Source organism: Amblyraja radiata, chromosome 6 (genome assembly GCF_010909765.2).
Source record: "Amblyraja radiata isolate CabotCenter1 chromosome 6, sAmbRad1.1.pri, whole genome shotgun sequence".
In the NCBI taxonomy this organism is placed as follows: domain Eukaryota; kingdom Metazoa; phylum Chordata; class Chondrichthyes; order Rajiformes; family Rajidae; genus Amblyraja; species Amblyraja radiata.
This window is the reverse complement of record NC_045961.1, coordinates 74,028,702-74,054,558: the sequence shown is the minus strand read 5'-3', so window position 1 is coordinate 74,054,558 and position 25,857 is coordinate 74,028,702. Positions and strand designations below refer to the sequence as shown.

The 25,857-nt window shown below is 42.8% G+C and overlaps 1 protein-coding gene across 21 annotated transcripts in view; it reads right to left on the bottom strand.

The window, feature by feature from the left end:
* The window catches only part of mycbp2 (MYC binding protein 2), a 221,781-nt gene that overhangs the window by 161,608 nt on the left and 34,316 nt on the right, over nt 1-25,857 (bottom strand). For all 21 annotated transcript variants that reach the window (XM_033022978.1, XM_033022959.1, XM_033022965.1 and 18 more), the window contains exons 5-6: nt 22,150-22,346; nt 15,261-15,503 (exon numbers count right to left, since the gene is read on the bottom strand). In XM_033022978.1, the coding sequence (XP_032878869.1) occupies nt 15,261-15,503; nt 22,150-22,346 (440 nt within the window). The remainder of the gene's footprint in view (nt 1-15,260; nt 15,504-22,149; nt 22,347-25,857) is intronic.

Here is a 25,857-nt window from a genome sequence, read left to right as displayed (position 1 = left end):
TCTATGAAGAGTCCCGGTGGTTCCAAAGTTCTTCCATTTAAGAATGACGGAGGCCACTGTGCTCTTCAGGACCTGCAATGCTGCAGAAATTGTTTTATACCCTTCCCCAGATCTATGCCTCGACACAATCCTGTCACGGAGGTCTACGGACAATTCCTTTGTCTTCATGGCTTGGTTTTTGCTCTGACATGCACTGTCAGCTGTGGGACCTTTTATAGACAGGTGTGTGCCTTTCCAAATGATGTCCAATCAATTTGATTTACCACTGGTGGACTCCAATCAAGTTGTCGAAACATCTCAAGGATAATCAATGGAAACAGGATGAACCCAAGCTCAATTTTGAGTGTCATAGCAAAGGGTCTGAATACTTATGTAAATGTGATATTTTAGTTATTTATTTTCAATTAATTTGCAAAAATTTCTAAACACCTGTTTTTGCTTCTTCATTCTGGGTTATTGTGTGCAGATTGATGATTTAAAAAAAAAAGAATTTAATCAATTTTAAAATAATGCTATATAGTAACAAAATGTGGAAAAAGTGAAGGGGTCTGAATACTTTCTGAATGTATGAATTCAGGCCTAGGTGATCCAATTTCTATTTCATTTATTCCATAAATCAGACTGCCAAATCTTTATCACATTCTCTCTCTAGCAAGTATTTTTTTTCTTAGATAAGATGATCAAAACCATACAATCATCTACATCTGATCTCACCAAAGCCCTCCCCGATGAAATATCTTTGGTTCTTAATAATGTTAACTGAATGTTTCCATGTACACATCTTCTGCATAATTTTCCTTTTCATTATTTTTATTTATCTCATTTGAAGAGATAATCGTCCAATTGGTTGACAATCCACAAAAAAAAATTCAATCTAGCAGTTCTAGTCACAATTATTTTACACTGGTTGGGGACACAAATGTCAATCATTTTATGGTGACTTTTCAAACAAACAGATTTTGTTGTTTACAATAGCAAAATTATGAAATCGCCCTAAAGCTACTATAATTATGAGAGCCTGATGAATCTCATCACCATATTCAATAAAAAAAAGCCTAATTTTCTCATTTTTTCCCCAAATGAAAATCATGATAAGCTGCAGCCGATTTATTCCATCTACCCTGTTCAACCAATCTAGTGTTACAAAAAAACCACAATTTTTGAGTAAGTAATAGCAGTAAATTTGGAAAACTAATCTAAGCAAGCAGAGACAGTAAAACTTCATGAAGGGGAAACCGTGCTTTACGAATCTATTAGTTTTTGATGAAGTCTCAACAACCATGGATGGAGAGGAACTAGATGATGCATTTGGACTCCCAGGAATTTGACAATGTTCTTTCTAAAATGTGAAACGCCATGGATAGGATGGATAGATATAGAACATGAATGAAAGGTATACAAAAAGGTAACAATGATAAAGGAAAAAGGCCATTGTTAGCTGTTTGCTCAGTGAGAACAGGAACCTGGTGCGACTTAGGTAGGGGTGGGTTATTTGAAGGTAGAGAAATCAACAATCATACTCCTGGTCTGTAAGCTGGCCAAGCAAAATATGAGGTTGTTCCTCCAATTTGCGATTAGCCTCACTCTGACAATGGAGGAGGCCTAGGACAGAAAAGTCAGTGTGGGAATGGGAAGGGGATTTAAAGTGTCCTGTTCATTTTGAAACAAAGAACAAAATAACTGTACAGGTCCACCATCAATTTTCCAGCAGCCTAGGTTACAGAGCCTTTCTGGATTCTTCATTTTGCCGGACCAACAGAGGTCATGTCCTCCTTGGCGTGTCCAACAGTACCAGAACTTACCTAGGCCACCGAGGGACCGAGATACTAGCCCGCCATGTCGGCCTCGGAGCCTTACCCGGCCGAGGCGCCACATTTACGGGGGGGGGGGTGGTTTCCTAGTGCACTCGTGATTTTGTCTGGATTAAAGGAAGTGTCAAACCAACAGTTGCCACTAAAAAAAAAATATTGGTGCTGGACCTGTAATAGTAAAACGGAGAAAAATGCAGAAAGGTGCTGCACAAACGGATTCGGGTGTCATACACATGAAACAATGATGCAATTCAAGTGTAGAAACGAAGAACTGCAGATACTGGTTATTACATAAAAGGATAGAAAGTGCTAGAGTAGAGTAGATGCTGCCTGACCTCAGCAGGCCAGGCAGCAACCCTTAGAACCTGGATAGGTTAAGTTTCGGGACTGTTTCTCCAGGGGTGTTACCTGATCTGCTGAGTTACTCCAGCACTTCGTCTTTTCTAGCATTCAAGTGTGGCAGGTAATAGGGAAGGATAATGGAACTTTGGCCTATTTTTCCAAGAGGCCTGGAGTATAACATCAACAGGCTTGCTGCAAGACTACAAAACACTAGTAAAATTATGTCTAGATTTCTGTGACTAATTTTAATCCCTCAACATAAGGAAAGATATTTTTTCAGTGGAAGTGATTCAGAGAAGGTTCACTAGGTATGGAGGGATTGTCCCATATCCCTGATATCAGGTATGGAGGGGTTGTCCCATAAAGAAAAGTTAAATAGATTGGGACCACACTCATGGGAGCTCAGAGGAACGAGAGGTGATCTATTGAGAAGAGGACACAGGCCAAGAATAAGGGGGTGCCCAATTCCAATCGAGATAGGTCTCTGAAATTCCTTGCCATGAGAAACTGTGGACGAAGTGTTCCTTGATATATTTGACCACAGTAGGTTTCTAATCAGTAAGGAAAATCAAACATTATGGGGAAAGGGCAGAAAAGCAAACTTGATGAATGTCAAATGTAGACAAAAAATGCTGGAGTAACTCAGCGGGACAGGCAGCATCTCTGGAGAAAAGGAGTAAGTGACGTTTCGGGTCCAAACCCTTCTTCAGACTGATGTCAGGGGAGTGGGCGGTACAGAGATAAAATGTAATCGGAGACAATATGAATGGTAGGAGAACTGGGAAGGGGGAGGAGGAGGGGATGGAGAGAGAGGGAAAGCAAAGGATACTTGAGGTTGGAGAAGTCAATGTTCATACTGCTGCAGTGACCAAGCAACCCAAGCGAAATATGAGGTGCTATTCCTCACTCTGACAATGGAAGAGGCCCAGGACAGAACGGTCAGTGTGGGAATGGGAGGGGGAGTTAAAGTGTTGAGCAACCGGGAGATCAGGTAGATTTAGGCCAGACCGAGTGGAGGTGTTCAGCGAAACGATCACTGATTCTTATTTCTTATGGTCTTATAAAGTCCATGCAAATCGCTTAAACTTGCAACTGTAAAACTGAACAATACATAATAAAATCAGTCCACTGCAGTTTTGAGGATTCTGAGGTTGCTAAAAAGACTAATGTGGGAATCACAGACTCTTCCACACTTGTCGGTGGTTAGTTTGTGAAGTGGTCATTCCTCACAAAGGACATGCGTGCTCTCTTAATGCATGGTCTTGAAGTTCTCAAATACATCTAATGCCCCTCCTCCACATTGGCTTATGGTAGTGATATATTCCTACTGCAGGATGTGGGAAATCAAGGAGAAATCCCAGAGATCTACGCATGTGGGAAATGCAATCAGCTATAGCTACTGACTAATTACATGAGGAAATTGCAGCTGCAGCTGAACCAGCTCAGGATCGTCCAGGGTGTTAAGTGCTTTATAGATAAGTTTTAGTAAGGTGGTCATGCCGATAGTGCATTGCAGTCAGAATGTTGATTGGGTGACCATCAGGAAATGTAAAGGGAGTAGGCAGAGAGTATATTTCCCTTGAAAACAGGTATACACTTTGGGGTACTGTTAGGTAGGGTGGAGGGGGCACGGGGTGGATGACGCCCACACAGCAGAAAGCAGTAATCAGGCCCATGCACTAAGACTGGCTGAGACACAGCAGGGAAGGTGGTCAGATAGTGATTGTGATACGAGAGTCATTAACATGGAGTGACAAGTAATATTTCTTGCTGTAGTAACAATTCTATTTGACACCAGTCCTAGAATGTCATCGCCAGGTTCCTTCTTCTGCTGGTTGAAGAAATGCTCCCCAAGTCACAGTATCGGTTTTATTCATCATGAGGCACATACATCACAATAACAGGCCCTTCAACTTTGTCAGTGCCAAACATGATGCCAAGTTAAATGAATCTCCTCTGCCTGCAAGTGATCCATTTTCCTCCAATCCTGCATATCCATGTACCTAACTAAAAAAAAAACCCTTAAATGCTCCTCTAGTTTCTGCAATTCACCAATCCAGGCAAAGCCTTCCAGGCCCTCATCCCGTCCGTGTAAAAACAAAACTTACCAGGGCTAGAAATTAGCGGCTGCCCAGGTGCCAATGGCAATCTACAGTCCCCCCGGGCAACCTAAAAGCAATTTTGCCCGGCTTGGCAAGCACCCGGGACACCTATCATTTAATTCTGAGCGGGCCCCCCCTCTCTCTCTCTCTCTGTCACTCTCCGTCTCCGCCCGCCATCCGGGTGTCGGCTCTCGGGTCTCCACTCAGCACGGCAGGCCGCCTTACACATGTGCACTGCCATGGCCTGCACATCCTCCCCCTGCACATGCGCACAACCACGGTCAGCATATCAACGGCCGTGGTTGTGTGCATGTGCCGCCCTGCACATGCGCACTGTCACGGCAACTGGTTGGCGTTGGCCATTTTCTCCCTCCCTTTGCATTGTGGGATATCTGGCCGCCATTGCCGGCCTCACCGCGACCGCTGAAAACCAACGCAGAATCACTGCCTGGAGCTGGAGTAACTCCCTGGAATAACTCTTGCTTCTTGGTTTCCTGGTCCTTCAAAAATATTCCAAATGGAATTTAAACTGGTGGACCCCCCACCACCAAACTCCAAAAAATAACAGCCTATTGCATTTTATCTGTTTATTTATTGTGTATATGTATGGTCTATGGTATATAGACACACTGAACTTTTATCTCCTGTACTGTATTGTGTTTACATATTCTGTTGTGCTGCAGCAAGCAAGAATTTCATTGCCCTATCTGGGACACATGGCAATAAAACTCTCTTGACTCTTGACTTGGACTTATGCAAAAAATGGTGCTTGGGAAAAAAGAGCCACCTTAAATTTAGTTGCGTCTGGTTGGGTACCTATGGTAGGGTGAAGACTATTCCATGCTTTAATTGTGTGGGGGAACTCCATGGAGCAGCCAGCATCTCTGGATAGAAGAAATTGGGTGACGTTTCGGGTAGAGACCCTTCTTTAGATTTCCTCTGGTTTTAGTGTTTTTAAGTTTAATTTAAAGATACAGCATGGAAACAGGCCCTTCAGCCCACCGAGTCCACGCCGACCACCGATCACCCGTACACTAGTTCCATCCCACATGTCTCACAAGAGTGTGTTATTCTCTCACGTCCCAGTTTGAACAATTAAATCCTTACTTGCAGCAGCACAACAGAATATGTAAACATAGTACTCTGTAAACAATGTTATAAACGAGAAAACAAAACTCCATACAGACAGCACCCATATTCAGGATCAATTCTGGGTCACTGGCCATTTTAGGCCGCAACTTTATGGCCAATGCACTGCCCCATAGTCTTGAACTGAATTAAAACATACAGTGGCTGTAAAGGGGGACATAGCGTCACTTAGAGATTTAAGACTGAAAATGGATAGCTTCTTTTTTTTTAGTAACCAAAGTTATCAACGTATAATTTTTTTTGTGTTGGAAAATAAAACATAGTGGCACAGCTAGTGGACTTTCTGCCTCACACGCCAGAGATCCGAGTTTGATCCTGTTCTCGGGCACTGTGCTGAATTTGCACATTCTCCCTGCAAGCATGTGGGTTTCCTCCCACATCCCAAGACGCATTGGCTTTGTAGGTTAACTTGTCCCTGTAAAATTGCCCCTAATGTGCAGGGATTGGGTGAGGAAAGTGGGATAACAGAACTTGTGTGAATGGGTAGACAAAAATGCTGGAGAAACTCAGCAGGTGAGGCAGCATCTTTGGAGCGAAGGAAATAGGCGACGTTTCGGGTCAAGACCCTTCTTCAGACTGATGTGAGGGTGTGGTGGGGAGGAGGGGGCGGGAAGAAAAAAGGAAGAGGCAGAGACAGTGGGCTGAGGGAGACCTGGGAAGCAGAGGAGAAAGCAGGGACTACCTGAAATTGGAGTTCAATGTTCATACAGCTGGGGTGTAAACTACCCAAGCAAAATAGGAGGTGCTGTTCCTCCAATTTGCAGTGGGCCTCACTCTGGCCATGGAGGAGGCCTAGGACAGAAAGGTCGGATTCGGAATGGGAGGGGGAGTTGAAGTGCTGAACCACCGGGAGATCAGGTTGGTTATTGCGAACTGAGTGGAGGTGTTGTGCAAACCGATCGCCAAGCCTGCACTTGATCTCACCGAGGTTGATCATACGCTGAATAATCCAACCAGGTTTTTGTTTGGAAGTGGAAAGAGATAATAGAAATTGCATTATTTGCAACGTGTAAAAAGAGTTGAGATACTGTATTATAATTATGCTGCATGTCATTGTGGTATATATCATGTCTTGATTGGTGAATATGTTTAGTTTGCAACTTTATTTGAAGCAGAAATAATATGTGAATGCTTCATTGACCATAATTCCGACTGGTAACTATGCACTTCGTCCGAGCACATTATCACACGCGTCATGCAAGCCGTCTTAAATGACCACCTAAACTGTCATTTGGCAACCTAAAAAGCTGCCGAGGTTACTCGGCTGGCAACAGGGAAAAAAAGTTAAGTGAGAGCCCTGCTGACCCTGCATTTTTTCTTCAAACTTTGCAATCTCACCATAAAGCTACAGGCTCTAGTACTTTACATTTCCACCTTGGGGAATAGTTTCTGACTGTCTACCCAACTTATACAATTAGGTCTCCCCTCAACCTCTCGCATTCCAGAGAAAACAATCCACTTGTCCAACCTTTTCTTAAAATCAATACTCTAATCCAGGCAGCATTCAGATAATACTCCTCTGCATCACCTCCTTTGCCTCTGCATCCTTCCAGTATTAGGGCGATCAGAACTGTGTACAATACTCAAAATGGCTTGACCTCTGAAGGCAAGCCTTCTTTATCACTTTATCTAATTGTGTTGCCACTTTCTAGGGGCTATAGACTTGGATCACGATATCCCTCTGTATATATCACTGCTGTTATTAGGTTTTAGGTTTATTATTGTCACAATGAAAAGCTTTGTTTTGCATAATATAAAAACAGATCACATAATACTTTACATAAATACAATCAAGTCAAATTCAAGTAAATTAGATAGTAAAGATGAAGAAACAGTGTATAATATAGTTCTCAGCATTGTAGCGCATCAGTCCCATAGGGTTTTGCCATTAACTGTATATTTTCCCCTTGTACTCCATCTGCCATCTCTCCACCCCTTTCTACAGCTGATCAAAATCCTTTTACAGCCTTCCTCACTGACTGCAACTCCATCAGTTTTTATGTCATCTGCAAACTAACCAATCCACCTTTACATCCAAGTGCTTTATACAAGTGCTCTCTACCGATGTGGATTGGTATATAAATCACAAATAACAGAGGTGGCCACACAGATCCCCACAGAAGTCCACTGGTCACAGATCTCTAGCTAGAATAATACCTTTCCACCTGTGGGCAGTCACGGTGGAGCAGCGGTAGAGTTGCTGCCTTACAGCAAAATGCAGCGCCGGAGACCCGAGTTCGATCCCGACTACGGTCGCTGTCTGTACGGAGTTTGTATGTTCTCCCCATGACCTGCGCGGATTTACTCCGAGATCTTCGGTTTCCTCCCACATTCCAAAGGCGTACAGGTTTGTAGGTTAATTGGCTTGATAAATGTAAAAATTGTCCAGCATAAATTGTCCAACTTCCAGTATAGTCCCTGGTGGACTCTTCGGAAGTGATGACCATAACGTACAAGGTACCTCAACCTGTCTTCTTTGTTCCAAATCAAAACAACCAATCCATTGTGGATCTCATGCATCTTAATCTTCTGGATTAGCCGACCACAAAGGACCTTGTCAAATGCCTTACTAAAATTGATGTAAACAATATCCACCGCACTACCCTCATGAATCGCCTTCATCACCTCCTCAAAAAAACTCTAATTCATAGGACATAATCTGCACTGTACAAAGCCAGGCTGACTGTCCCCAATTAGCCCATTCTCACAATGTGAGTTAATCCTATTCCAAAGAATCCGACCAATAGTTTTCGTCCCAATAGCTTCACTACATGAGGCTCACCGGCCTATAAATACCTTGACCATTGGCTACTCTAGAGTCCTCTGGGACAAGGCTCTGCAATCCTTTTCACTGCCTCTTGCAATAGCTTGGGATAAATCCCTTATTTAAGAAAGTAAGATAGCTGGAAGAGAGAAGGGACAGAACAATGCATGTCAGATAATGAGTGAAAACCGGCGAGGTGGGGTTTTGATAGGCAGATGACTGGACGAAGACCAGAGATTTAAAAAAAGAGGGTGTCAGTTACAGAGTTGAAAACTTGCGAATTGTGAAAGGAATGTATGGGGATTTTTCAGGGGGAGAGGAGAAGAAACGCGAGTGTGGAGGAAAAAAGGGAGGATAGGTGGATAAGGGGGTGTCAGAGGTTACCTAAAATTGGAGAATTCATTGTTCGTCCTGTTAGGTTGCATGCTACCCATGCGGAATGTGAGGTGCTGTACCTCCAGTTTTCGTGTGGCCTCACTCAGTCAATGAAGGCCCAGGACAGAAAGGTCAGAATGGGCATGATGGTAAGGGGAATTAAAATCGTTAGCAGAGGAGATGCACGTGAACCTGCCTCACTTGGAAGGATTGCTGTAGTCCCTGGATTGAGGCGAGGGAGGTGGTATAGGGACAGGTGTTATATCTCCTGTGGTTGCAGGGAAAACACCTGGCGAGGGGGTGGTTTGGATGAGAAGGCATGAGATATCAGGAAGTTGCGGAGGGAGCGGTCTCTGCAGAAGATGTAACTGGTGGTGGGATCACGTTCGAGACGATGGAAATGTCAGAGGGTGATGCATTGGATACAGAGGCTGATGGGGTGAAAGGTGAAGACCAGGGGAACCCTTTCCTTGTTCTAATTGGGGAATGGGGGAGTGAAAGCAGAACTACTACGGGACAATGAGGAAACGAGGATAAGGAATACATCTATGACAGCACAAAGGAAACCATGTTTACTGAATAAAAAGGAATTGAGAGCAAGGGACACTGTCTTTACAAGAGGCAGGTGGGTGGAAGAGTAGTCGAGATAATTGTGAATCTGGTCATTTTGACCCTTCTAATTGGCTGCTTGAATTATTCTTCAAAGCCCTGTCTGAATTTTTTATTTCTAAACCTTACATCCGCTTATTTCTTTTTAACCAAATTTACAACTTCTCTTGTCATCCAAGGTTCCCCTACCTTGCCATCCTTATCCTTCCTCCATACTGGAACATGCCAGTCCTGAACTCTGATCAGCTGGCTTTTAAACAACTCCCATATGTCAGATGTGGAATGACCCAATGTCCAATAAGCCAACTGCTCCCAATTTACTCTCCCTCATTCTTGCCTACTGCTGTAATCTGCTTTATCCCAGTTTAGTACCTTCTACCAAAGTCCAGATTTATGATTTTTCATAACTATTGTAAAACTTGAAGTTGTGACTACTGTTGCAAACATACTTGGAAACTGAGCTGTATCCATATTGTTTCAGTGGACAAACCCTTCAGTATGTCCTCTCTGAGTATTGTCGTACCAATCTCTCTGATTAAGAAATCAATTATTCGCTTTCTATCTCCCTTCCTATCACATTAGAAACATTGAAACCCTGGAATGTTCTGCTGCCAGTCATGACCCTCTCACAACTAAGTCTCTGCAATGGCAATAATGTCATAGCACCAAACACTGATACAGGCTCTAAATTCATCTGCTTTCCATATGATACTCTTTGCATTGAAATAAATACACTTTAATCCATCAATCCATCTTATTTGTTCTACAAATCATGAAAGCCATGAAAAAAAGCTGCAGCCATGTGAATGCTTAAACAAAAGATGGAATTACATTTATAAAATACCACTATATTGTTGGCAGACACCAGAATAATTGAACATGGAAGACAACTGATATTTGTCAATCTAAATCTGACTAGTTTACCAAAATCATTCAGGACACAAAACCATAATTTTTAGCTTATCTAACCAATAACAATACCTATTGTAGGTATGTTGCAAAACTTACCTTCAGCGGCGCTGCAGATCTGTCGCTGCCCGTGTGCGCGACTTTGGTGCCTTTGAGAGGGGGGCGGGTTTAAAACACGATTCTCTCGACTATTGAAATCGAGGTTGTTCAGCCTACTTAGTTGCTGACGAACAATCGCTGCGACATTAGTTCGTTGCAGCTATTTTTAAACTAAATTGGTTTATTTAATTGTTATAGTAGGTTAAAAATCATCCTCTAAAGCCGCGAACCCCGACAGCAGGACGGATCTCATGTAGGGGATAAGGCAAGATAGGCTGTTTATTTATACATTAAAAAGCGCTTCTTAAGATCCCTTTATACAACATTTTATGTTGCGAGTAGCAGATTTGGGGGCCCCATTAAATCCCGCAGTATTTTTCTGGGCCTATGGGGTACAAATTCACCGCAATGGGAACGTTCCAAACCATCGCGTTCCACAGGATCCCACTCGAAAGCTGATTTAAATGGCCATTAATTTACAGCAATTGAACACTAAATTCCTTCCATTTGGCCTATAAATTAATGTAAATGAGATTTAATAATCATGTTTTATTGTGAATTCTTGTGTGAATGTTCTTTGGACACTTAGGCTATTTAAAAATGTTAATATTTCCTTAAGAAATGGATAGATGTTTAGATCTAGTAATTTAATTTTGGAATTAGCTACAATTGGGTAACTAACTAATTATATGCTTTAATTTCAGGTCATCCAAGTAAGATTGTTTAATATTTGTTTCAGAATGCTTCAATCTATAATAACTGAAAATGTCTTTCAGTTCTCTTAATTTTTAATAAAGTTATGGCCATTTCACTGTCCTTGATCACAGCTTTTGTGTTAAGTCAATGGAAAATCAATAGGGAACAAGATGCTAATTTCCGAGTATGAAAATGGCCATAACATTTTTAATACTGAAGATATGAAAGTGAATTAGGTGTCAAATTAAACTTCTTTTTATGCTTTATCTGTGGGATAAATTGCAGACATGCTTTTTAAAATCTCAAAATTTTGTAACATTGCTACCTATTGTGATTTTAGGCCCATGTGTCTGATTCTTTGTGACATATGAACTAATTTGCCAAATTAAAAATTTACTAACACAATTACTGTGAAGCAAGCTATGTTGTGCAGAGCTCGAAATTAACAGTTGCCCGGTTGCCAATGGCCACCTAAAGTCCTGCCGGGCAACCTAAAAGCCGTGTCATTTTGCCTGGCCTGGCAAGCACCCAGGACACCTGCCGTTCAACACTGAGCGGGGCCCCCCTCTCTATCTCTCCGCCTCCGCCCACCATCCGTGTCCCGACCGCCGGATCTCCGCTCTCCACCGCTTCTCATCCGCTGGCACGGCCGGCCGCCTTGCACATGCACACTGCCACGGCCTGCACATCCTCCCCCTGCACATGTGCACAACCACGGCCAGCACATCATCGGCCGCTCTGCATATGCGCACTGCCATGGCAACTGGTCGGCGCCGGGCAATTCCACCCTCCCTTTGCATTGTGGGAGATCTGGCCCCCATTGCTGTCCGGTTGCCGCGACCGCTGAAACCCAACGCAGAATCACTCCCTGGAGCTGGAGTAACTCTTGCTTCTTGGTTTCTTGGTCCTCCAAAAATATTCCAAATGGAATTTAAACTGGAGGTGGTGGAGGGTCCACCACCAAACTTAAAACTCTGAACAATAACAGCCTGTTGCACTATCTGTTTATTTATTGTGTATATACAGTGGCTTGCAAAAGTATTCATACCCCTTGTGAACTTTTCCACATTTTGTCACGTTACAACCACACACTTAAATGTATTTTATTGGGATTTTATGTGAGAGACCAACACAAAGTGGCGCATAATTGTGAAGTGGAAGGAAAATGATACATGGTTTTCAAATTTTTTTACAAATAAAAAACTGAAAAGTGTGGCGTGCAAAAGTATTCAGCCCCCTTTACTCTGATAACCCTAAATAAAATCCAGTGCAATCAATTGCCTTCAGAAGTCACCTAATTAGTAAATAGAGTCCACTTGTGTGTAATCTAATCTCAGTATAAATACAGCTGTTCTGTGAAGGCCTCAGAGGTTTGTTAGAGAACATTAGTGAACAAACAGCATCATGAAGCCCAAGGAACACACCAGACAGGTCAGGGATAAAGTTGTGGAGAAGTTTAAAGCAGGGTTAGGTTATAAAAAAATATTCCAAGCTTTGAACATCTCACGGAGCACTGTTCAATCCATCATCCGAAAATGGAAAGAGTATGGCACAACTGCAAACCTACCAAGACATGGCCGTCCACCTAAACTGACAGGCCAGGCAAGGAGAGCATTGATCAGAGAAGCAGCCAAGAGGCCCATGGTAACTCTGGAGGAGCTGCAGAGATCCACAGCTCAGGTGGGAGAATATGTCCACAGGACAACTATTAGTCGTGTACTCCACAAATCGGGCCTTTATGGAAGAGTGGCAAGAAGAAAGCCATTGTTGAAAAAAAGCCATCAGAAGTCCCGTTTCCAGTTTGCCACAAGCCATGTAGGGGACATAGCAAACATGTGGAGGAAGGTGCTCTGGTCAGATGAGACCAAAATTGAAGTTTTTGGCCTAAATGCAAAACGCTATGTGTGGCGGAAAACTAACACTGCACATCATCCTGAACACACCATCCCCACTGTGAAACATGGTGGTGGCAGCATCATGCTGTGGGGATGCTTTTCTTCAGCAGGGACAGGGAAGCTGGTCAGAGTTGATGGTAAGATAGATGGAGCCAAATACAGGGCAATCTTGGAAGAAAACCTGTTAGAGTCTGCAAAAGACTTGAGACTGGGGCGGAGGTTCACCTTCCAGCAGGACAACGACCCTAAACATACAGCCAGAGCTACAATGGAATGGTTTAGATCAAAGCATATTCATGTGTTAGAATGGCCCAGTCAAAGTCCAGACCTAAATCCAATTGAGAATCTCTGGCATGACTTGAAAATTGCTGTTCACAGACGCTCTCCATCCAATCTGACTGAGCTTGAGCTATTTTGCAAAGAAGAATGGGCAAAAATTTCAGTCTCTGGATGTGCAAAGCTGGTAGAGACATACCCCAAAAGACTTGCAGCTGTAATTGCAGCGAAAGATGGTTCTACAAAGTATTGACTCAGGGGGGCTGAATACTTTTGCACGCCACACTTTTCAGTTTTTTATTTGTAAAAAAATGTGAAAACCATGTATCATTTTCCTTCCACTTCACAATTATGCACCACTTTGTGTTGGTCTATCACATAAAATCCCAATAAAATACATTTACGTTTGTGGTTGTAACGTGACAAAATGTGGAAAAGTTCAAGGGGTATGAAAACGTTTGCAAGCCACTGTATATGGTCAATGGTATATAGATACACTGAACTTATCGCCTGTTCTGTATTAGGTTTAATTATTCTGCTGTGCTGCATCAAGCAAGAATTTCATTGTCCTATCTGGGACACATGACAATAAAACTCTCTTGACTCTTGACTTGGACTTAAGCAAAAAAAGGTTCTTAGGAAAAGAGCTACCTTAAATTGAGTTGAGTCTGGTTGGGTAACTATGGTAGGGTTAATTGTGTGGGGGAACTCCATGGAGCAGCCAGCATCTCTGGATAGAAGAAATTGGGTGACATTTCGGGTAGAGACCCTTCTTTAGACTCCTTCTGGTTTTAGTGTTTTTAGTTTAATTTAAAGACACAGCGTGGAAACAGGTCCTTCGGCCCACCAAGTCCATGCCGACCACCGATCACCCGTACACTAGTTCTATCCCACATGTCTCACAAGAGTGTGTTTAAACGGAAGATAGACACAAAAAGCTGGAGTAACTCAACAGGTCAGACAGAATATCTGGACAAAAGGAAAATATTACGTTTTCGGTTGGGTCTGAAAAAGGCTCCTGCACACCTTTGGAATGTGGAAGGGAACAAGAGCACCCAGAGAAAACCCCTGCGAACAATGGGAAAAGGCACAATCTCCATACAGACAGCACCCATATTCAGGATCAATTCTGTGTTTCTGGCACTTTTAGGCAGCATATTTATGGCCAATGTACTGTCCCATAGCCTTGAACTGAATTAAAACATACAGTAGCTGTAAAGGGGGACATAGCGTAACTTAGAGATTTAAGACTGAAAATAGATAGTTTCTTTTTTTTAGTAACCAAAGTTATCAACATATAATATTTTGTGTCGGCTGGTAGACTTGCTGCCTCATACGCCAGAGATCTGTGTTCGATCCTGTCTGTGTCTGTGTTGAAAAAGACGAGGCAGAGACAGTAGGCTGTGGGAGAGCTGGGAATTGGAGGGGAAGGATGGAGAAAGCAAAGACTACCTGAAATTGGAGAAGCCAATGTTCATACCGCTGGGGTATAAACTACCCAAGCGAAATAGGAGACATTGTTCCTCCAATTTGCGGTGGGCATCACTCTGACCATGGAGGAGGCCCAGGACAGAAAGGTCGGATTCGGAATGGGAGGGGGAGTTGAAGTGCTGAGCCACCGGGTGATCAGGTTGCTTGTTACAAACTGAGTGGACGTGTTGTGCGAAGCGATCGCCAAGCTTGCGCTTGGTCTCACCTCTGAATAATCCAACCACATTTTTGTTTGGAAGTGGAGTGGAAAGAAATAATAGAAATTGCATTCATTGTAACGTGTAAAAAGAGTTGAGATACTGTATTATAATTTTGCTGCATGTCATTGTGGTATATATCATGTCTTGATTGGTGAATATGTTTAGTTTGTGACTTTATTTGAAGCAGAAATAATATGTGAATGCTTCATTGAGCACAATTCCGACTGGTAACTACGCACTTCGTCCGAGCACATTATCGCATGCGTCATGCAAGCCACCTTAAATGACCACCTAAACTGTCATTTGGCAACCTAAAAAGCTGCCTAGGTTGCCCGGCTGGAAACAGAGAAAACAAGTTATGTGAGAGCCCTGTTGTGGTATTTGTGTGTCTTTTGAGAAGCAAAGGAAAAAGCAAACTGACAGATTAATCGTGAATTAATCAATGCATATTTCAGTCATAATATTAAACATATATTTCACTACATATACACACAACTTTAAACATTGATTTGTAATAATTCAATTGTAAAATCTTTTCTTACCCTGACTGTTCCACTGTAACCAGAACCAATTTTATACAGTCCATCTTTAGTCAACAGATACAGAAATGAGCCATCACTCTGCAGTAGGCACTGATCATCTTCATCTGTTAATACTTCCTTTAAAATCCATTTATGCATTAAAGCTACCTTCTTTATTCCATTACTGAACCAGTCCTGAATTTGAATTTTTCCAACTAAAACTGCTTGAACACTCCTTTGAAGAGCATTTAGAATGGTTGGCACCTAAAAGCAAATAATAACCAAGATGAATATTCACACAAAAGATTACAATTTAGAGCAATCAATTGAGTAAGCAACCACATACCTCTAAAGTATGGCATCCATTTGATGTAAAACTTTAGTTATTGCATTATGTGAAAATATACAACAGCCTAACTCACATTTGTATTGCACACTTCAGTATGAATACAATAATTGGGAAATATGTTGCCCATTTAACAAGCAGAGCATTTTTCCCTAAGGCTTGCATCCTCATGCATATATGAACAGCTTTTAATAAGTAAATTTCCCATTAAGATTTCCTTTTTTTTTTTTTAAATTGCAGAGGCCAACCACCCATGTTAATAAATTTGATGTCCCAGGATACCTAGAGCAACAAAGGAAATCAGAGAACCTAGTAACCTAATTTATGCATTACCTTTCTTTCAAGAAATTATGCTTCATAAAGCTAGCAACACTTGCCTCTAGTATTTTTCCCCATCAGCAATCAAAATGACAATAAAATGCAAATGCAGCTAAACAGAAATAATATCCAGCACTGAGACAGAAAAAAAAAATATCAGAGCAGTTGGCCATTCAGCCCTTCAAACCTATTCTCGCAATCTATCAGATCATGACTAACCCTCATTCGCTCTTCTCGCACCTCAATGTCTTTTTATGGCCAGAAATACATCTACTTTTTACAAAATATATTCATCGACTTGGCCTCTCTGATCGCACTCCGAGAACTGACACTTCACCTAGTCTATTATACATGCTTTACCTATTGTCCTGAGATTATGAGTCATTCTGGACCCCAGTCAAGGAAACAAACTCCCTGCATCCTGTACATTTAACCTTGTTTGAATTTTATTTGTTTTAATGAGATAAATTCTCATTCTTCTAAACTCTAAATGTTACATGACCAGCCAACCCAATGGCTTCTTTCATGACAGTTCTATCATCCCATGAATCAATCATGTGAATTTCCATGACGCTTTCTTTATTGCAAGTATATCCCTTTTTGGTAGAGTTCAAAAGCTACCCACAATATTCCAGGTGTGGTCTTATCAAGACATTGTATGTTGTAGCAAGGCATCCTTGCTCTTGTACTCAAAATCTCTGGCCAATGTATTAGTTGCCTTCTTAACTGCTTTCTACACTGTGTTTGCTTTCACTGACTGGTGTACAAGGACACCCAGGTCCCTTTGTCCATCAACATTTTCCAAACTTTCATCTTCTAAATAATAATCCTACTTTGTTTTACCTACTAAAGCGTGTAACTTAACATTTATCAACATTAAACTACAGGTTGCCAAACAAAATTTCCCTTTCTTGTTTACTTTGTCCAATCCCATTGACAGTCTTTTAAAGAGTGTATTTTAGTACAGGTGCACAACCTTTTATCCGAAGATCCAAATAACGAAAACCTCCGAATAGCGGCCATTTTTTCGGTCCTTGAAGAAAGGTCCTTGAAAACATTCACCGAGGGCGGCCCGCAGAGGTGACAGCGGAACCTCCGGTCGGTCCTCGAAGAAAGGGGAACTAAATCCCCATTCATAAAAGAGAAGGTGAGGGTATATTGCGCGGGAAGGTTAATAATTGACAATATGCTGCTGCCTGCCCGCTGAGTTAAAAAGTTCCCACGGTAGACTCACGATACACAGTGTATCGTGAGTCTTGCGTGGGAACTTTTTAACTCAGCGGGCAGGCAGCAGCATATTGTCAATTATTAACCTTCCCGCGCAATATACCCTCACCTTCTCTTTTATGAATGTGGATTTAGTTCCCCTTTCTTCGAGGACCGACCGGAGGTTCCGCTGTCACCTCTGCGGGCCACCCTCGGTGAACGTTTTCAAGCGCAAGCACGGAGATCCCAGAGACCCACAGCCAACAGCAGCCCAGCCCAGCTCCAACTACAGAGGAAAACTGCAAACTGGCCGGAGACGTCAGGACCACCAGAAGCCGTTCCCCGAGCTGCGCCCCCTCATCGGGACACCGACCCCCAGGCCCACTGCAAGCACGGAGATCCCAGAGACCCACAGCCAGCAGCAGCCCAGCCCCGTTCCAACCAAAGATCTTTGGTTCCAACTACAGAGGAACCTGGGTTGCGGATGACGGGGCGCAGCTCGGGGCGTCGTAGGGGCCCATCGGGGAGCGGGTTCCTGTTGGTCCTGACGTCTCCGGCCACCTGCCATCCTCCGGGAACTGTACCGCCCTTGCAGGAGAGTGGGGTTGTTTGCAGTTGCAGAGGGAGGGGGCAAGGGCGGTACAGTTCCCAGTCTCAGATCCAGTCCAGGGGGGTGGCTGGAGACGTCAGGACCAACGGGACACCGACCCCCAGGCCCACTGCAAGCACGGAGATCCCAGAGACCCACAGCCAGCAGCAACTCCAGCCCAGCCCCGCTCCAACTCCAGAGGAACACGTAGGGGCAGAAGCTGATGGTGTGCAAGGTACGTCTTGTTCTTGGGGTGGCGGATGAGGGGGCGCAGCTCGGGCTGTGGGCAAACTGCCACTTGTCGTCGTAGCGGCCCATCGGGGAGCGGATTCCTCTGGAGTTGGAGGGGGAGGGGGGTATTGTGCTGGTTGATCGCCGCCTGCTATCCCAGGGACAGGGAGACACAGCGGCTTTTTAGACTGGTGGGCAATCACTTCCAAAGATCTGCCCACACAGTCAGTACACCTCTCCTACACTGCATTTCATACAAACATTTATTCTGCAAGAAAAAACGACATTGAAGACTCAAACTCGCGACCGAGTAACTGCCGGGATCAAGGCGCAAACTCGCGACCTTGCGGATATGGCGGCGCTGGCTTAACAGCTGCGGCCCACCTGCAGTCCGTCTGTTTTTTTTTCTTTCGTTTTGTTCATTGTCATGTTTTAGTTAATTTTGTTTTATTAAGTTGTGTATGTGTGTGGGTGGGGTGGGAGAAACATGTTTTGGTCTCTTCCTTCGGGGGATGCGACTTTTTCTTCGGTCGTATTCCCCGTCTCCGTCTGCGCCGAGGCCTAATGGCGGAGCTGGCGACATCGGAGCTGTAGCAGCAACAGCGGCGGCAGCGGAGACCGGACTCGGCACCGAAGCTGTAGCAGCGGCAGCAGCGGCAGCAGCGGCAGCGGAGACCTGACTCGGCCCCGAAACTGTGGCGGCGGCAGCAGCGGCAGCGGAGACCTGACTCGGCACAGAAGCTGTGGCGGCGGCAGCAGCGGCAGCGGAGACCTGACTCGGCACAGAAGCTGTGGCGGCGGCAGCAGCGGCAGCGGAGACCCGGCTCGGCCCTGGAGCGGTAGCGGCGGCAGCAGCGGCAGCGGAGACCTGACTCGGCCCTGGAGCGGTGGCGGCGGCAGCAGCGGCAGCGGAGACCCGGCTCGGCCCTGGAGCGGTAGCGGCGGCAGCAGCGGCAGCGGAGACCTGACTCGGCACAGAAGCTGTGGCGGCGGCAGCAGCGGCAGCGGAGACCCGGCTCGGCCCTGGAGCGGTGGCGGCGGCAGCAGCGGCAGCGGAGACCCGGCTCGGCACAGAAGCTGTGGCGGCAGCAGCGGCAGCGGAGACCCGGCTCGGCCCTGGAGCTGTAGCAGCAACAGCAGCGGCAGTGGAGACCTGACTCGGCCCTGGAGCTGTAGCAGCAACAGCAGCGGCAGCGGAGACCCGGCTCGGCACAGAAGCTGCGGTGGCGGCAGCAGCAGCAGCAGCGGCGGAGACCCGACTCGGCCCTGGAGTTGCGGCGGAGGCAGCAACCACCCGCGGAGTTTGAACCGTCGCCTCGGCGCAGAGGGAGAACAAAGGGGGAAGAGACAGAGACTTTAAGATTTTGCCTTCCACCACAGTGAGGAGGTGTTTGGTGAACTCACTGTGGTGGATGTTAAATTTGTGTTGATTGTGTGTTTTTGCCATTTTTAAAAATTATATGTATGACTGCAGGGAAACAAAATTTCGTTCAGACCGAAAGGTCTGAATGACAATAAAACGAATCTAATCTAATCTAATCTAATATGAGCCGAGCACTCTACCACTGAGCCAGCCATTAAAATCTACGCTAAAAAAATTCCATTCCGAAGACCGACAAATTCTGAATTACGAAAAGTGTCTGGTCCCAAGGCTTTCGGATAAAAGGTTGTGCACCTGTAATCATAGATGTTATAATAGACTAGCAAATTTGATGCTACTGTTGTTAGAACAACTAGTCTCTGGTTCCCCATTTCCTCTTCCTCATTCTTTAATGTTGAATTAAATATCTTTGCTTCACAGAGTTCATTAAAAAGTATAAAGAACAATTAAAAGAATAATTAGTCCCATCCACAGCATTCAGTGTAGCAATAATTCATTATACAAAATACACACATATCCGGTACAATATATAGTCTGAAACGAATGTCTGAACTTCAAATCCACATTTATATTTGGAAAAAATTATATAATTCCTCTCGTGCAAGTCAGGCATTATATACAACTGAATTGCAAGGAAAGTGATTTAGTATTTAGAATGATTATTGAATATTGGCCAACTCTATATTCTCTTTACAAAAAACAATCATATGACTGCAATCAGTTCTGAACTTTAAAATTTGTCTCCAGCTCCAAATATGTCATTCCATATATCTTGTGCCTTATGACTTCAGTAGTGCAGCTGATAAAGCTGCTGCTTCACAGTGCTAGGGTCAAGTTCAATCTTGACCTCCAGTGCTGTCTATGTGGAGTTTGCATATTCTCCCTGTGACTGCGTGGGCTTCCCTTGGATGCTTGTTTCCTCCCACATCCCAAAGAGATGTGGGTTTGGTCGTTAATTGGCCTCTGAAAATTGCCCCAGGTGTGTAGAGTGGATGAGAAGGTGGGATAACATGGGACATAAGGTCATAGGATAGAATTAGGCCCATCAAGTGTACTCTGCCATTCAATCATGGCTGATCTATTTCTCCCCCATAACCCCATTCTCCTGCCTTCTCCCCATAACCTCTGACACCTGTATTAATCAAAAATCAATCTCTGTCGTAAAAATATCCACTGGCTTGGCCTCTATCGGCTTCTGCGGAAAATAATTCCACAGATTCACCACACTTTGATGAAATAAATTTCTTCTCATCTTCCTAAAAGAACATCCTTTAATTCTGAGGATATGACCTCTAGTCTTAGACTCTCTCACTAACGGAAACATCTTCTCCACATCCACTCCATCCAAGCCTTTCACTATTTTCTATGTTTCAATGAGGTCCCCCCTCATTCTTCTAACCTCCAGTGAGTACAGGTCCAGTGCTGACAAACACTCATCAAAAGTTAACCTACTCATTCCTGGGATCATTCTTGTAAACCTCCTCTGGACCCTCTCCAACCCCAGCACATCTTTCCTCAGGTATGGTGCCCAAAATTGTTCACAATAATCCAAATAAATCAACATTAAGAACATACTCTGATGGAATATCTATTCAAAAGTAGAATTTCAAAATCTGGGGAATTTATTATGGTAAAACATTTTTGGAAGTCTTTTTGTTTTTGTTTATTTTATTAGAAGTTAATACAGTACAATACATTGGCACCTAATTTTAGGTGCCAACTATGTCATACCGTAATCCATTCTATGTTCAACCTCCAGTTTTATGTTATGAGAAGGAAGTAAGCAAGACAAGAAAAAGAAAACAATAGAAAGGGGAAAAAGTGGAAAAATAGATGGTAGAGAGTAGAAAAACGTGGAGTGTGTATATAAAAAAGAAAAAAAGAAAAGAAAAAAGAAAAAGTGGAAAGTAGAAATAGAAGAGAAGGCCCCTTAAAAGAGAAATTTTCAAATCTATATTCGGAGATGTAGATCTATCCGCGTCATGAACTGAAATCAGCAATCCTTATGGTACCGCTGCATCACATGATTCCAAAAAGTCGATGAAAGGAGACCAACTCCTTAAGAATTGGTCATATTTATCTATTAGTCGGAGTCTCATTTCTTCAAGGCGTGCTATGTCCATCATATTCCTAATCCACATTTTAACAGTTGGTATGGTTGTATTTTTCCAAAATTTAAGTATCAATTTCTTTCCAATTATTAACCCATAATTAAAAAAAACATTTTGGTCTTTATTTAAATTGGTATCTTCTCCTATTATTCCAAATATAATTAATTCCATTTTGGGTTCTATTCTTGACTTGAAGAGCTTTGTAAATATATCAAATATATCACTCCAAAATTTATTCATCTTTGTACATCCTACAAATGAATGTGTTATATTAGCGTTTTGAAACAGACATTTATCGCATCTGGGAGAGACGTTTGGATAAAATTTATTCAACCTCGTTTTTGAATAATATAGTCTATGTAATAATTTGAATTGAATTAAATTATGGAATTAAATCATTTTTGGAAATCTAAACAAGATAATTCTTAATCATAAGATGTTAATTTACTTAACTTTGTACCATGTATTCTTTGGTCCTTAGCATTTATTCAAATTATGCAAAGCAAAATATTACATACCATCCTGAGCTATACACACTTGTCAAAATGACAGTGTCTATAATCTTAACCCCATCTTTGCTTCAACTAGCCAACATCCTTACACAACACAAAATATGATTGATCTAATTAATGCAGCATTCGTAGTCTTTGGTACAAGAATACACTTTATTTTCTAGAATGATGTAAACCAATGAACATCTAATAGATTGAAAAACATCAAAAAATTACCTGAATAGGTTGGCAAGCATGGCTGCCATTACTAGTAAGAATTGCTGACACAGCTTGTAGAACCTTGCCTGTATCTCCCCAAGCAACGACCAAACTGAAGAGGCAGGCACAAGAAAAAGCAGTAAGAGACTGGCTGATATTATCTGCCATTCCAGTGCTTCGTATCGTTGTTTCTAACAATAAATGGAAGAGAGATTCTGTGGACAAAAAACACAAAGGACTGATTACTGTTTCTATACAAATGATTCAATGCATTATTATACAATCAAAAAACAAGATCAAATCTTTCATTATCACCCATGCACAGCATTATACTAATAGTAATTTGAAGACATCTCTCCAGTACAACCCCAACTCCGTTTGGATTTACACAAATTGGATATAAAGCAATTGATGACCGGAAATACTATTTGTATTATGCAGGGCAAATTTCTTATTAAGTAAAATTAGAGAACAACTTAAAAGCTACTTTGATAGTTGACAAGCAAATAAATACTGTCTTGGAAGAAAGTCTGGAAGGAAACAAAATTGTCATGTGACCTCACTGCAGTAAATCTAACACCATTGTCTCTTAAGAATAGTCTGTCAGTTCTTTCTCTTCTATTGACACTTGTGCAACGATACTCCATTCAACAGTAACATACAGCCTTTGTTGTTTTAGCAGTACAAACAAGCATAGCTATTAAAAAGGCCTTTGAAGGATCTGCTGGGGAAAAAAAATTATTGCGTCTAAGATTCTCAAAGCCTATTTCCTTTTCCTCATTGACAATTATTTTTATAATAAAATTTTCAATTATACAAAAGAGGATTCTATCCAAGACCATGATAACAATAGGATTATCTGTACAACATAGGGGAAGAGCAGTAGAGGCTGTGAACATCTTTCTATTCCAATGTCTGAATTCATTTTGTATTCCTTAATGGAATGAGTGCTCCGTTGGCAAGGTGAATATTTAATGTTGAATTGTAATTTCCTGGAAAGATAATAAATTTATTTCTTGAAATGTTGCAAGCAGAGAAGCTGCTGTCTGAGAAAAATGAGAGAGAAAAAAAAATTGCCATCTAATTTCACTACAATAATCAAATACCATTATCTCTTGAGAACAGTCTGCTAAGAACAGAATTTAGGCCCAGAAATGAAGGAAGAATGGCCAATTTTCAAGGGGGATCTGTAAGTGGTTACGCTCCCATGTGCTTGTCGCCCTCAGCTTTTATGACAAAGATAATACATTTCAGAGCTGGCATTAAAATAGCCTAGGATAGTCCCCAGTTTATTTTAAACACCTGGCAGCCACAGTGCACCAGTGGTAGTGATGGGAGGGATATGTCAGTAAGCAGATGCTTTGTTCAGAAACATGCCAAGCTTTGAATATTGTTGCAAGTGACTGAATCTAAGCTGATCCAAAATATGTTTTCCTACTCCTGACTCCTGCCCTTTTGATAGAGAATCAGAAGGCAATTTGCTAGCTGCAAGACTTTCATTTTCTTACCTGCTCTTTTAGCCAAATTATCCAAGGATGGTTCAATAAGTTTGTGGTCAACGGTGAACCCACTGTCGACTGAGGGAGACTCAGTGATGCAATGCCATAAGTGTGAACACTAGCTGATTATATTCCTGCTCATTGGATATGCGCATTGCCTGGCACATCTCTGGTTGTACCTGTCATTTTTTTTATCCAAAGATCATGCTGCACATATATATGGGCTGCTTCATTCTTGAAGAGTTGAACGTCACTGTAATTATCAGCAAACATCCTCTCCTCATTAATGCACAAAGTGACTGAAGATGATGCAGCCCAAGAAACTATTCCGAAAATCTCGAGAGGTCTCAAGTGTGTTTTATTGTCATATGTCCCGAAACAGAACAATTAAATTCTTACTTGCAGCAGCACAGGTATGGAAACATAATACTCTGTAAACACCATAATAACAACAAAAAGTTCAGTATACAAAATGTCAAATGCAAACAACCAGTAATTGTGCAAAAACAATGTCCCCAAGTCTATGCAGTTTGTAGCTTAGTTGGAGGATGTAGTGTTTAATAGCTTGATGTTGGGAAGAAGCTGCTCTTGAACCTGGACCTATCTTTCAATGACAGGTTTGAAATGAGAGTGAGGCCAGGATGGTGTGTCTCTCTGATGATCTTGGGTGCCTTTTTAAGACGTCCACTCAATATTGGGGAAATCAGTATTCGTGATGGACTTCACCACTTTTTGCAATCTTCTTCGTTGCCGGGTGTTCGAGTTGTCAAACCAAACCAGTCAATATGCACTCTAGGTTGAGCACCTCAAGGCTGCGTGCTCAGCCCCCTGCTGCACTCACTCTATACTCATGACTGCGTAGCCAGTCACAGTGCGAACTCCATCATCAAGTTCGCTGACGACACCACTGTTGTGGGGCGTATCACTGATGGGGATGAGTCAGAGTATAGAAGAGAGATTGAGCAACTGTCCATATGGTGCCAGCGCAATAACCTGGCCCTCAACACCAGCAAAACCAAGGAACTGATTGTGGACTTTGGAAGTAGGAGGGGGGCCCACAGCCCCATTTATATCAGCGGGTCGATGGTTGAAAGGGTCAAGAGTTTCAAATTCCTGGGCGTGCACATCTCTGAAGATCTTTACTGGTCCGAGAACACTAATGCAATTATCAAGAAAGCTCATCAGCGCCTCTACTTCCTGATAAGATTACGGAGAGTTGGTTTGTCAAGGAAGTCTCTCTCTAATTTCTACAGGTGCACAGTAGAGAGCATGCTGACCGGTTGCATCGTGGCTTGGTTCGGCAATTTGAGCGCCCTGGAGAGGAAATGACTACAAAAAGTAGTAAACACGGCCCAATCCATCATCGGCTCTGACCTTCCTTCCATCGAGGGGATTTATCAGTCGCTGCCTCAAAAATGCTGGCAGTTTCATCAAAGACCCACACCATCCTGGCCACACACTCATCTCCCTGCTACCTTCAGGTAGAAGGTACAGGAGCCTGAAGACTGCAACAACCAGGTTCAGGAATAGCTACTTCCCCACAGCCATCAGGCTATTAAACCTGGCTCGGACAAAACTCTGATTATTAATAACCCATTTTCTGTTATTGCACTTTATCAGTTTATTTATTCATGTGTGTATATTATGGTATATGGACACACTTACAGTGCATTGAGAAAGTATTCAGACCCCTTCGCTTTTCCCACATTACAGCCTTATTCTAAAATTGGTTAGTCATTTTTTTTATCATCAATCTACGCACAATACCTCATAATATAAAAGCGAAAACAGGTGTTTAGTAATTATCGCAAAATAATTTTAAAATAAATAACTGAAATAACACATTTACGTAAGTATTCAGACCCTTTGCTGCGACTCTCAAAATTGAGCTTTGGTGCATCGTGTTTCCATTGATTATCCTTGAGATGTTTCTACAACTTGATAGGAGTCTACAAGTGGTAAATTAAATTGATTGTACATGATTTGGAAAGGCACACACCTGTCTATATAAGGTCCCACCGTTGACAGTGCATGTCAGAGCAAAAAACAAGCCATGAAGACAAAGGAATTGTCTGTAGACCTCCAAGACAGGATTGTGTTGAGACACAGATCTGGGGAAAACATTTTTTGGAGCATTGCAGGTCCCGAAGAGCACAGTGGCCTCCGTCATTCTTAAATAGAACTTTGAAACCACCAGGACTCTTCATAGAGCCTGGCCAAACTGAGC